General features: G+C 40.1%; 1 protein-coding gene across 1 annotated transcript in view; it reads right to left on the reverse strand.

The window, feature by feature from the left end:
* Positions 1-5,960: 5,960 nt before the first annotated feature.
* The window catches only part of SYT11 (synaptotagmin 11), a 32,639-nt gene continuing 25,570 nt past the window's right edge, over positions 5,961-13,029 (reverse strand). The window contains exons 4-5 of the mRNA XM_054010406.1: positions 9,806-9,808; positions 5,961-9,034 (exon numbers count right to left, since the gene is read on the reverse strand). Of these exons, the coding sequence (XP_053866381.1) occupies positions 8,721-9,034; positions 9,806-9,808 (317 nt within the window). The 3' untranslated portion in view covers positions 5,961-8,720. The remainder of the gene's footprint in view (positions 9,035-9,805; positions 9,809-13,029) is intronic.

A 13,029-nucleotide genomic window follows, 5' to 3' on the forward strand; every position in this document is an offset into this window, starting at 1 on the left:
GCTACGAAGTGTAGACCAGCCCTAAGACTGAGCTTTTCAAGGCAAAAGTCAAGAAATTCCAAAGTTAACATTCCTGTAGCAGTTCTCTTTAAAAAACAGCTAAGTGGATACTTTCAAACTGATTAATATCTTTGGTGTGGAGGTGGCCAGATGTAACTGTATGCCAGAAACTTCTGTTGGCTGATGACATAAGGTGGGACAGTTGAAAACAGCAAACCCTGACCCCTCCCCATATGCTGTGCCCAGCTCCCTTTGAGTTTAAAATCTGCTGTGAAAGTGAGAATCAGAAGGAAAAGGTGGGATGCATCTGGTGGGGAGACCAAGATGAAAAGGAATTGTTTTCTGCAGGCAAGTAGAGCCATCATTGTGCTGAGGCACTAGTAGAGCATGAACTTCCCCTGCTAGGGGAATAAAATACTCTAATTTTTTAAGTGTCAGAGTTCAGGTTGCTAAATTAATCCTTAATTTTGAGCTTATTGATGTGTATTTAAATACTTCTCTCTTAAAGCAATGCTTGCCTTGAGATGCATAATATGTGCACTTCCATGTCAATAAAAGCATGAAACAATTGGCCTCTTATCAGGGCAAAAGGAAACAGGACCGTATTCTTGGCTAAGCAAACAATCTGCCTCCTGCTAACTCCATCTTGCTCCCCGTCCTTCACACAAATGTTTGCGAGGTGCTGTAGTGAGCATTAGTGGGCAACAAATGTGGGCTTAAGACCAGCAAGGGGAGTAAATTCCAGATTTGTGGTCATTATGCTGAAAGCAATCTAGTTACTGATCAAACTGTAGCCTCAACTATTACAATTTAGAAATAATTTCAAGTTGTGAACCTCTTTGAAAAAGAGTGAGCAAACCCTTTTGGTGGTAGAGACAGAAATTAGCACTTACGCCCTCAGCATTCTTCCCTAATCCACTGTCATTATCTGTGGCTTGTCTAGAAGTTTCAACAGTCTTGCTTTCTTTCTTGGCTTGGCAATGGGGAAATACTGCACCATCGTGGTCTGATTAAACTGACATAGAGCTGTGGGGTATCATTGCATACTGAAGGCATAGTTGTCTAAATTGCCTCACAATCTCCCCATAAGCTCAAGCAGATTTTGAGTATCACTTGGAGGGGAAAGAAGGGAATTGCTCAATCCCATGTACCTCAGTGAGGGGTCACAAGGTGTGGTTAAAAAGAAATGGTGGTCACCAGGACCAAAAGTTGTTGAAAGAATCAGCATGACCGTTGCCTATCAGTAGGAAGTCAGACTGGTGTGATCTTTGTGTCAGCCAGACTGAAAGGGACAAAGGGAATCTGAGGACTCTCATTTCCAGAGTTGTCATGTCAGTTCCAAGTAATCTTTCCCCAAAATAACATGTCACTTTAAACGTGGCTTCCTGCTACCTTGGAGAGGGCGCCTGCTCTGTGCCTTTCCCCTGTTCCTTCTCATGCACAAGGTCCGCAGGGAGGAGGCAAAGGTAATTCTGAAAGCTCCAGCGTGGCCCTGACAACACTGGTACACTAAGCTACTGGAGCTGTTGGTGGACGCACCGGTAACGCTACCTCTCCTCCCTGACTTACTCAGGACCATCGTCGCCTTCACCACCCCAACCTGCAGTCCCTCCACCTCACGGCTTGGAGGCTTCGTGGCTGAACCCCATGGAACTTCTGTGCTCAAAACAAGTAAGGGAGGTCCTCGGCAGCAGGAAGCCCTCCACTAGAGCCACGTATCTGGCAAAGTGGAAGAGATTTTCGTGCTGGTGTGACCGGCATCAGCCCCTCCCCCCCCACTCCCTCCACGTGCCTGTACCTCTCATGTTTGGAGTACCTTTTACACTTGAAACAGCAAGGCCTGGCAGTGTCCTCCATAAGGGTACACCTCACTGCTATCTCGGTCTTCCACCCAGGAGCAGCTGGTCGATCTTCCTTCACCTCAAAGGTCTGGACTGCCTACATCCCCAGATCAGGCAGACCTTAACCTGGTCCTCTCCAGGCTCATGGGGGCCCCCATTCAAACCACTGGCAACTTGCTCCCTCCTGTATCTGTTGTAGAAGGTAGCTTTCCTGGTCGCCATTATTTCTGCAAGGAGGGTGTCTGAGCTAAAGGCCCTCACCTCTGACCCACCTTACATGGATTCCCACAAGGATAAGGTGCAACTCAGGCCACACCTGGCCTTTCTCCCCAAGGTAGTGTTGCACTTCCACACAAGGACATTTTCTGGTCTCTGTCTTTTACCGTAAGCCTCATGTCAGTAACGGGGAGCAGAGGCTGCACTCCCTCGATGTTTGATGAGTACTAGCTTTCTACATTGAGCTCACTAAGCTGTTCAGAAAGTCAAACCAGTTGTTCGTACCAGTGGCAGACTGGATGAAAGGGCTCCCGCTCTCATCTCAAAGAATATCCTCCTGGATCACGTCATGCATCCGCACGTGCCATGAGCTGGCCAAAGTACTGGTCCCGGCTCTTATGGCACACTCCACGAGGGCCCAGGCCTCGTCAGCAGTGTTCCTGGCCCAGGTCCTGATCCAAGAAATCTGCAGGGCAGCAACTTGGTCCTAGGTGCATACCTTCACCTCTCACTACGCGGCTTTCAGCAGAGCAGTGCTGCAATCAGCATTTCATTAACTCCGACCCCACCGCCTAGGTAAGGCTTAGGAGTCACCTAATTGGAATCGATATGAGCAATCACTCAAAGAAAAAACAGTTACTCACCTCTCGTAACTGTTGTTCTTTGAGATGTGTTGCTCGTATCCATTCCAAACCCGCCCACCTTCCCCTATGTTGGAGTAACCGGCAAGAAGGAACTGAGGAGGCGCTGGGTCGACAGGATCATATATTGAGTGCCATGAAGGCGCCGCTCCAGGGAGCTTCGCAGCCGACCTGACAGGTGCTGCTAGGGGAAAAAATTTCCAACGACTGTGCATGCAGCACGTGCACACCTAATTGGAATGGATACAAGTAACACATTTAGAAGACCAACAGTTACGAGAGGTGAGTAACCGTTTTTTAGAAAGTTGTTGCTAGTTATACATTGAAGCTATATTGCATAATTTAGATTTTATCAAGGTAGGACGCTATTCTAATAAAAATGTTTCTCCTTTTCCTATGTCTACCGCCAATCAACTTCAGCAGTATATTGGATCTTGCATTAAGATAAGCTACTTTATAACTGATTACAAAAAAACAAAATAAATAAATAAAAAGTACAGTGCACCTCTCGCTGCCTCTTTGAACAAAAAACTTCCCAGGAAAGGACAATGTATATGCGTCTAGTTATGCTAATTCCTTTGTCTGCTGTACACTCCAGATGTAGTGGAAAAATCTTTCCAGATATTCTGGTGTGCTGCTACAGTCTTGTCACATGTTTTTGTATATGTTTATGTAAACGGTGATGTAACATAATGTTATTGCTATGACTAAAGCTAAAGCTTCTACTGAAATAGTTGTTAATGATGATTACCAATGTGCCAGTCTGTGACGCTTCAAAAGTCAGTTCTAGTAGTATTGCATACAGCAGGATGTCTATGTTGTGATAAAAGTTCTAGGAGTTGGAACCATTGTACTGTAGAGTATTTAAAAAAAAAAAAATCCACATTGCTGAAATGCCTGACAAATTAAAGTAGCAATCTTAGTACAATTTCAGGATTAGAAAAATTAAGCAAAACATTGTCTGGAAGATGGGTTACTGAGGCCTTCAGCAACTTTCTAATACTTGTGTTTTCTTCCTTTTCCAAAGGTAGTTGAGTTGTCAAGTCCCATGAGGAGGGATGTTTCTTTTTGCCTCCCCTTCTCATTTCCCTTTCACTTTGTATAAGGCTAGCTGCAAGTAATCTAGCAATGATAGTCTCTGAAAAAACAATTATGGGTGTCTTTTGTTGACCAACACATTAGTCGCAGCAAAGAAGTGATATTGAAATGTCCACAACCCAGCCAAGACAAATAGAAGGAGGCAATGTCTTTCAAAGTGAGACTGCACAATAAATGCACATGAGACGGGAAGTCTTGTAACTTGATTTGCATTGTAGCAGCTAAACCACTAGATGGCCTTATTAAAGGTGAATGGCTAATAATCTTTACATCTGACTTTGTTTTTTTTTATTTTGCTGCTGATGGCTTATCAAAAATATCTAAAAGCAACATGGATAATAGTGAAAAATCAAAGTCTATGAGTACAGAATAAAAATTATAGAAAGGCTGTTTAAGGCATATGACAGGAAAATGACTTGTGTTTAAGATTATAAGATTTACTCAAGGAAAAAGAGAGCTGACCCAAAGACAAGGACATGCTTATCCTGTAATCTCACAAAGACCCAGAAGCCACCTCATCCCTTATGCCATAAAACTTTCCAGAAAGTTCAGGTAAAGTCTGACTTTGCAGGCTTTTTTAATTTTTCTCCATTTTTTTCCTTCTATTTCATAAACAAGAAACCTTTCAGACATGGTGTGCCAGATCTTCATTTATTCACTCTGATTTAAGGTTTCGCGTGCCAGTAATAAATTTTAACATTTTTAGAAGGTCTCTATCTATAATTCTATAATATATAACTAAACTATTGTTGCATGTAAAGTAAATAAGGTTTTTAAAATGTTTAAGAAGCTTCATTTAAAATTAAATTAAAATGCAGAGCTCCCCAGATTGGTGACCAGGACCCGGGTAGTGTGAGTGCCACTGAAAATCAGTTCGCGTGCTGCCTTCGGCACGCGTGCCATAGGTTGCCTACCCTGATGTAGTGTTTTGTTCTGGTAAGTTTTTTTTTTTTTTTTTTTTTTTTTTTTAAATATACATGCTGCTATGTGTTTATATTAGCGAAGTCATGATCCAAAAAGTGCACTTTGCACTTGAAGCGGATGGTAGTGAGATTTGTGATGGTCCTTAGTTCCTGTGACAGTCCCTTGGGAAAGCTGTCTCCTACATAGACAAGCTTTCCCCATATGGTAGAAAATTCCATTGTGCTTGAGGAGCTGAATTGTTGACCAAGGTGCTCATCCTGGAGCTTTAGGCAATCGTTATGTTCTGGACTGAGGCCATTGAGTGCCTTGAAGATGAGGATTGAGACCTTGAATTTACATTGATATTCTGTGGGAAGCCCGTGAAACAAGGAGAGGACAGATTTAATGTGCTCACAGTAGCCTATGTTGCTGGGGAGACGCATTAAAGTGTTGTGTTTGTTTGGCATTTCCTAAGGGCTGATGGCTTCATGCCCAGATATATTGTATTACTGTAGTCCAGAGGGGAGCTGATGAAGGAGTGTATAACTGAGGCCAGATAATTGTCCTTCAGGATTGACCAACATCTCCTAGCCAACCAGAAATGGTAGAAAGTGTTAGTCTTAGGGCTCATCTAGATGAATAGTTATTGTGTGGCAAACGGGCATAAATCTAAAATGAACTAGCATGATATGCGCAAACTGTTCGTGTGGACACTGCTACCATGCACTAAAAAAATTCTCTGGTACACACCGACTTCCTAGTTCAGAGTAACCAGCCCTTAGATGCAGGTATCTGAGAGCTTAGTGTCAGGGCTAGGATTCCAGGAACACTCCTAAAAGACAGACTGAACTGATTAATAGCAGCTGTGCACCATCACAAAAGGAGCCTGCATCAGGACTGCAAACTCTCACGAGTGGTTTTTCTTTGCTTACTAGCATCATTTCTGTCTTGCTTGGGTTCCACTCCAAACAGCTTTTGTTCATCCATGAACTGATCTTGTCCAAACACTGGGCCGTGATGGTGATATAGTTATATGCGGTGAAGGGACGAGTAGATTTAATTAATTTGGTTTCTGCATTTGATGTTGCTCAGCTATTACTTTGTTGTTTTTCTTGTACATGAGCTGCTGCTTTCTATGAAACATAACAGGTTATGGCAGGACCGCAGATTTTAGAAATTAATTCTTAAAAGTAGTTGGTGTAGTTGTTTTTAAATACATTTGTATTCTTCTGATTTCTACAAATGGTCCACAGTCAGTAGCTATTTAAAGTGAATCAATCTTTATTTGCACACTCAATGTGCGTTAACAAATTCAACATACAAGATAGCATTACATATTGTAGATTAGCATACAGTATTATGCAGTTTCACACATTTCAAGTTAGGTTTTTTTTGCTTTTTAACTTTTTTACCACAAAGTTGTAACTGTCCAAGTTAATTGTACAACAGAAGACACAAGGTAAAGAAAAAACACGTCTGGGAGATGCCACGGTGAGGCAGCTGTCAGTAACTGTCAGTTTTACACCAAAGAAAAATTATCTGCACATCTTCAGTTTCCCATTATTCCTGAGGAGTAATGGAGCTATTCACATCTGCCCAATAAGCCTAAGTTTATTTACCCTGAGCACTTTTCCTTGACAAGATGTTAATCTTTCCTTTTTCAACTAAGGAATCGGAATAAGGAGATGATCTAGGCTTAAGTATACTTTTCACATTAAAGACAAAAAGGGAACTTTTTAGTTACTTTTGAATGGAATGTACACAAGTATTCATTTTTATAGTGGGGGAAGAATATGGAAGGAATAGGGACAGATCCTAACCTTTAACAATCAGATTGCTCAGTGCAAAAACCGGGATTTAAATAAATCTACACCAGCTTCCAGAGGAAAATCCGTTCTTCTGTTCATGGCTGAGCGCCACTAATAGAGTAAGAGCTACAAAGGAATTAAGACAAAGATCAAAATCTACTGTAACCTCAAGCAGGAATCATGTTCAAGATTGAGATGTCCTGGTAAGTCATATGGGGAAGCCCACACTGTATTTACTTCACTGCAAAACTTAGAAATATTGAGAGGACTTCAGTCTCAATGTCACTATTAGTCCCAGACCCATTAACAGCCACAGCTAAACTGAAACATTCTCTTGAAGGGAGTTCCTACAAGCAACAAAAGCTGTCAGTGGAAAGTTGAATCTTTCCACTAAGACAGCTTGTCAGAAATTGCTGCTGAGACATTAATGGGTGGTAAAACTTAGGTTGTTTGCCAACCCAGCAGCAGTTGCTCTATGTTATGGCTGGAGAGGAAACTGGAGGCTAAGACATGCTCAGTTATTCTGCTTTCAATAGTAAGAACATTGTGAGTATCATGTTTTTCCAACAGGGCTCTAAAATTCAGTGGTCTCAAGTACTGTAAACCGATAAATGAACTTTTAAAAATGTACTTATGATACATTATTTACATTCCACAGGGCACAGAACAGTGGAAGCAACAAAATTAATACTGAAAACTTGCAGTTTTCTGTGTGCCTTTCTGCCCACTCAATTCTTCTTTGTTTTTAATGTGTAGCATTTAAAAATAATAAACTCAAATCCTGGCAGAGGAGCTGTTTAGTAGGTTTCTTGTTATAATTGTTTATGATCAACTTGCCAATAATTTTTAAAATAAAAATTGACTTGTTATAGGAAGCCAAATCAGATTACTTTGTCAAGATATTATCATCTTGTACAAAAGTTTAGACCAATGTTTTTTACAGTGAGATCTAATGCAACTGCTTCCACCCTTTGTTTTCTTTTACAGAACTTGGGTCCATGTCCTTCTGTACAAAGAAGTTGTTGACTATTCAGGCAAATGTCCTACAAAGTGCTACAAGTCACAGTTATCTAGTAATGTTTTTAAATTCCAAAGATGACAGTAAGCAAATTCTAATTCTTGGAAGCCAAAAATGAAAGGATAGTTCAGAATGGTTTGTACTCCTATTTTGAGAAGACATTTTTTTTATTTTTCTCAATATAAATTAAGTCTAATGCTTTGAATACTGGCTATTATAGAAACAAATCGTAAAAAAGTACATCTAATATAATCTCAAATCAAATGTGGAGAAGGCTATATCATTAATTGATTATATTTAATAAAAGCCTTCTCCAGCATAAAGTTTCCTGTCTAATTTCAGATATTTCACTGTCAGTCTAGAAGACGATAATGCTCAGGTAGAATTCAAAATCCTTTTAGAGAATTAGCCTCAGTTGCCCTAAAATGAATCAGACAAATTTAGTTTATAATGTTCTGTATGGACCCTTTATACATACATAGAGTTAAATAAAATAAAGTTTGTGATCCGTGGGAATTTGGGATGCATCAAATATTTATCCTGAACCAAGTCCCGTATGGCAAAAGCAAAGTGGTCAGGTTGCTAGTATTTCAATTTTAGATGTTTATACCTTCAAGCATGACTTTATAGCTGTATAGCAAATACATCACAAAGGGAAATATTCCAATACCAGGTTAGAAGGCATTTTTTTAAAAAGGAGAGCGTCCTTCTTACTTGTACCTCTTTGCACTATTGCTGAATTCTAAACCTTCATATACGGAAATGCAGTTAATGCTTCCAAATCAAAGGACAGAACAGCAAGAATCTATGGGCAGATGAACTAACAAGAAACTAGAGGTTAAACAGCAGAATTCAGAAACTTTGGGAGAAGCCTAATAAAGAGAGGGCAGTTGTGGTGAATACCAGCAAAGACAGTTCGGCACAAACACAACTTCCATAGTAACAGATAATATTAAAATCTGCAACTTGATATTGGTAAGTTACACTAATTTTAGTTTGTATTAGGCATGCAATAGCGTGATTACACTTACATATATTTGTGGTATTTTTAAATTTAATGCTTTTTAGAATTTAGTGCCCTGCAAAATCACATCACTTGAGAACCAATCAGCTGCATCTTACAAAAGTTTAGTTCTATGACTAAAACAAGGTTTAAGTCTGTTCTATGAGTCAGCAGTTGCTGCTGCAGCCTCTGCTAGTATTCGCTCAGGCTGTGCCATTTGGCAATCTGCTTTCGGGGGTTCTCGCACACCTCTCGCCAGTGTTCCACGCCACCAGTGGTGATGCTGTGTGCTCCCAAAATCAGCCGACCTACCACCTCATTTTTTGTGGTGCGGTCGAAGTCGATGACTAGAAATTCAATGCTGATGTCAGGAAGGAGATCCACAGGGATATCATAAATGAAGGATTCATTGAAGATGGGATTCAAAGTGCACTTCTTCACATGGGTCTTCTTTTTTGCTATGCGTTTTCTGCCATAATAAACGTTCACCTTAACATAGGGGTCTGCTAGAGAAAAGAAAAAAGCAAACCAATAACACAGCCCAATAATACTCTTTGGAATAGTATGTCTAAGAGGTCAAGAATGAATTAAAGGTTAGACATCGCAGCACCCTATAGCTCCCTACACATTGGCTGCCCTCCCAACCCTATACCACTTCCATTAAAAGCCAAACCATGAAAAGCCAAACCATGACCATGGAAATCAGAGAATCTGAACAGAAATAAAAGTTCATCCTCCCATAAATATCTGAAAAAGTTTGTTTAAATCCCTGGTTCCCTTAAAGGTGAAGACCCAAAGTGATGAATAATTCCCCAAATGAAAAACTTTGTTAAAAAAGATCTATTCAGGGAGCAAAAACATAAATAAAAAGAAAGGGAAGTTTGTGCCCTTCCAGGCCTTCTTTATACTGGGTAAAGAAGAAAAAAGGTTTTGTTCTAACTTTTTAAGGTCAGGCTTGACAAAGCCCTGGCTGGGGTGATTTAGTTGGGAATTGGTCCTGCTTTGAGCAGGGGGTTGGACTAGATGACCTCCTGAAGTCCCTTCCAACCCCCTTTTTTTTTTTTTTTTTTAAATGGAGATATCCTATCTCCTAGAACTGGAAGGGACCTTGAAAGGTCATCGAGTCCAGCCCCCTGCCTTCACTAGCAGGACCAAGTACTGATTTTGCCCCAGATCCCTAAGTGGCCCCCACAAGGATTGAACTCTCAACCCTGGGTTTAGCAGGCCAATGCTCAAACCACTGAGCTATCCCTCCCCACATATTCTATTATTCTAACTTCCTACTTCCCAATCTCCCCCCAATCAAAAATTATTTTATTATTTTGAGAGGAAAAAATGCTTATCTTCCTTGTGTGACTGACAGTCTTCATGGCAGACTGGAGAACTGGAGTAGAAGCTCTCTCATGCCTTTTTTAGAAGGATAAGGAAGATTTGAATCTTTCGTTTCATAGATTTTTTTTTTTAAAGCCAGGAAGGACCATTAAATCATATAGCCTGATCTCTTCAATAATAAGGCTATAGAATTTCACCTGGTTACCCCTGTATTAAGCCCAATAATTCATGTCTGACTAAAGCATATCTTCCAGAAAGGCATCCAGTCTTGATTTTGAAGACCTCAGGAGATGGAAAATCTGCATTTCTCTTGGTTGTTTTTTCTAATGGTTAATTTACCTTCATTGTACATTTGTACCTTATTTTTAATTTGAAAATTTAGTTGGCTTTAACTGTCAGACAGTAGTTCTTGTTATGCCTTTCTCTACTAGTTGAAGGAGCCCTTTACTAACTGGTGTTTTCTCCCTATGAAGATACCTATATACTGTAATCAAGTAACAGCTTGATCTTCTTTTGATAAGCTAAACAGATTGAGCTTTTCAAGTCTCATGGTAAGACAATTTTTCCATCCCTCAAATCATTCTTGTAGCTCTTCTCTGCAGCCTCTCCAATTGTTCAACATTTTAAAAATGTGGACACCAGAACTAGTTGCAATATTCTAGTGTGTGTGTGTGCATGCGCGCGCGCACGGGTGTCTCTCCAATGCTGTATACAGAGGTAAAATCACCTCCCTAATCCTACTCTTTACTCCACTGTTTATAAATAAAAGGATCACATTAGCCCTTTTTGCCACAGCATCACTCTGGGAGCTCATGTTCAGTTTTGTCCACTATGCCCTTAACTATTTTTCAGTCACTGGCTTTCAGGATTCAGTTGCCCCATTCTGTATGTATGGCCTGCATTTTTCCCCCCTAGGTGACAGTGCATTTGCCTGTTTTAAAACACATTGAGTTTGACTTAGTCCAGCTTATCAAGCAATCCAGATTGTTCTAACTACTGTGTCATTAACATAGGTCTTTGGTATCTATAGATTTTTTTATCAACAGTAATTTTAATTTAAATACTTAAAATACTCATTAGTGTTGAACTTTGAACAGAAGGCTGCAGAACTCCACTAGGAATATCCCATTTTGCTGATTCCTCATTAACAACTACTTTTTGAGAGCTGTAGGCCAGTTGCTAAGCCATTTAACGTGCTTTGATGTGTATAGTGCTATTTTTTAAATCAGAATGTCATGCAGTAGTAAGTCAAGTGCTTTCAGTGACCCATGGACCTCTTAAAGCCAACTCGGAAGCGGTTATAGAAATTTCATGAGGTTGGTGTTTACATTCTAGTTCACCAAAGAATGTAATGTAAGCTCTCAAATGAAGCCCAGTGTCATTCTGGTATTAATATTGTTCTGAAACGTATGTACAGGCACTACAGCGACAATGTGGGTGCGGTGATCTTTTTAAGTTAAGAAGTTGGGCCAATAAAAATTACCTCACCTACCTTGTGTGGCTCATATCCTGGGGCCCACACTACTACAAAAACACTGAGTATACAGATACTATGTAAAGCATCATGCATATATATTGAAAAATATGTTTTTAAAGTTTGTATCTCACGATATTAGTCACCAGCAAAGGTGAAAAACATGTTTTCCTCCAAACAGGAGGTAAGAAATGTATTTCTCTGTCAGGATGTAAATTAAGCATTGTAAGCTAACAGAATGGATGCCTATTAACGTATAAAGAGATGTGAAATAAAAAGGGAAGCAGCACCCAGGAAAAACAAGCCATGTGTGATTATTTTGGTTATGAGCTAAGACAATGAATGTTGGGGGTATAGCTAGGAAGCAAAGAAGACATCCCTTCATCCTTGACCTAGGAAGTAAACAGACAGCACATTTACATTCATAAAAATGGGATCTCAGCCAATGTTGGTTTAAAATGCTGCAGAGGATTCTAGGTGAGAGAAACTTCTTTAGACAGGAGGTTAACCTGGTAGTTAAGTTCAGTCTCTAGAAAGTATATTATCTTGTTTTATATGCAACCATTTGTTTCCAATATTCTTACTCACTATCACTTGAATCTTTGATAGTAAACTTACTCTTGTTTTCACTATACCTATAGCTAGCTAAGTGCTGTGATGTTACGCGAAGTGCTGATCCTAAGTGGAATTTTACAAGCTGGTATGGTCTGTTCCTTTGGGAATAGCAGACCTGGTAGTTCTGTGAGTAGCTAGTGTCAGGGGCTAGATATCACAGGGGAATGCTTCAAAGGGACTTGGGGATTGAGGTGGACATAGTGTTAAACTGCAAGGCAAAGTAAGGGCTGTCATAGCCCTGAGAAGAGTGCTTGCATAGCTGGCAGTGTTAGGAGACTGACACCCAGTTAAGAACAAGCATAATTCCCTCATGCTGGAGGCATGGAGAAACAAAGTAATTCACAGCTCTAGGCACCCTGAGAACCCTCACACTGACAAAAGTCTAAATGTATTGTATCTATAGTTACCTTTCTCTACTAAACTTACCTAATCAAAGAATGGAATGTTTTTTCGGAAAGACCTATTTTCCATAAAACCATGTTGTCTGGCAATAATTATATTCCCATACTTTAATTCTTTATTTATTGAATTCTTTATTAGCTTTTCCATAATTTTGCTTGGGATTGATATCAGACTAACTGGCCTCTAATTATGTAGGGTCATCCCACTTGCCCTCTTTTTAGTACCGGCATGATTTTAGCACTCTTACTGTCTTCTGGATTCTTCAGTATTTCAAGATTTCTTAAAAATTACCACCAGCAGGCCAGAGAGCTCCTCACTCAACTCTTTTAGGACCCTAGGTGCAAATTATCTAGGCCTGCCAACTTAAAAATGTTTATCCTAGTAGATGCTCTCTCCAATCCTCCTTGGACTGGGGAAAAAAACAAAGTTAATCCTCATGCAATATGAAATCATCATCCTGTTTCTTTCCAAATACCAAACAGAAATATTTATTAAATGCTTCTGCCTTTTCTGCACCTCCATGTAGTCCCCCCCCCCACCCCAACCTTCTGTCTTGTATTTTCACCCCCAGCAACCAGTTTTTTGGTTTTTTTTCATACTGCAAGTAGAAGTGTGACACACACTAGCATAAAGGTAGAGCAGCCCTTCTTTGCATTGACACACACACAGCATGCCACG

This window comes from Malaclemys terrapin, chromosome 21, assembly GCF_027887155.1.
Source record: "Malaclemys terrapin pileata isolate rMalTer1 chromosome 21, rMalTer1.hap1, whole genome shotgun sequence".
Taxonomy (NCBI): Eukaryota; Metazoa; Chordata; order Testudines; family Emydidae; genus Malaclemys; species Malaclemys terrapin.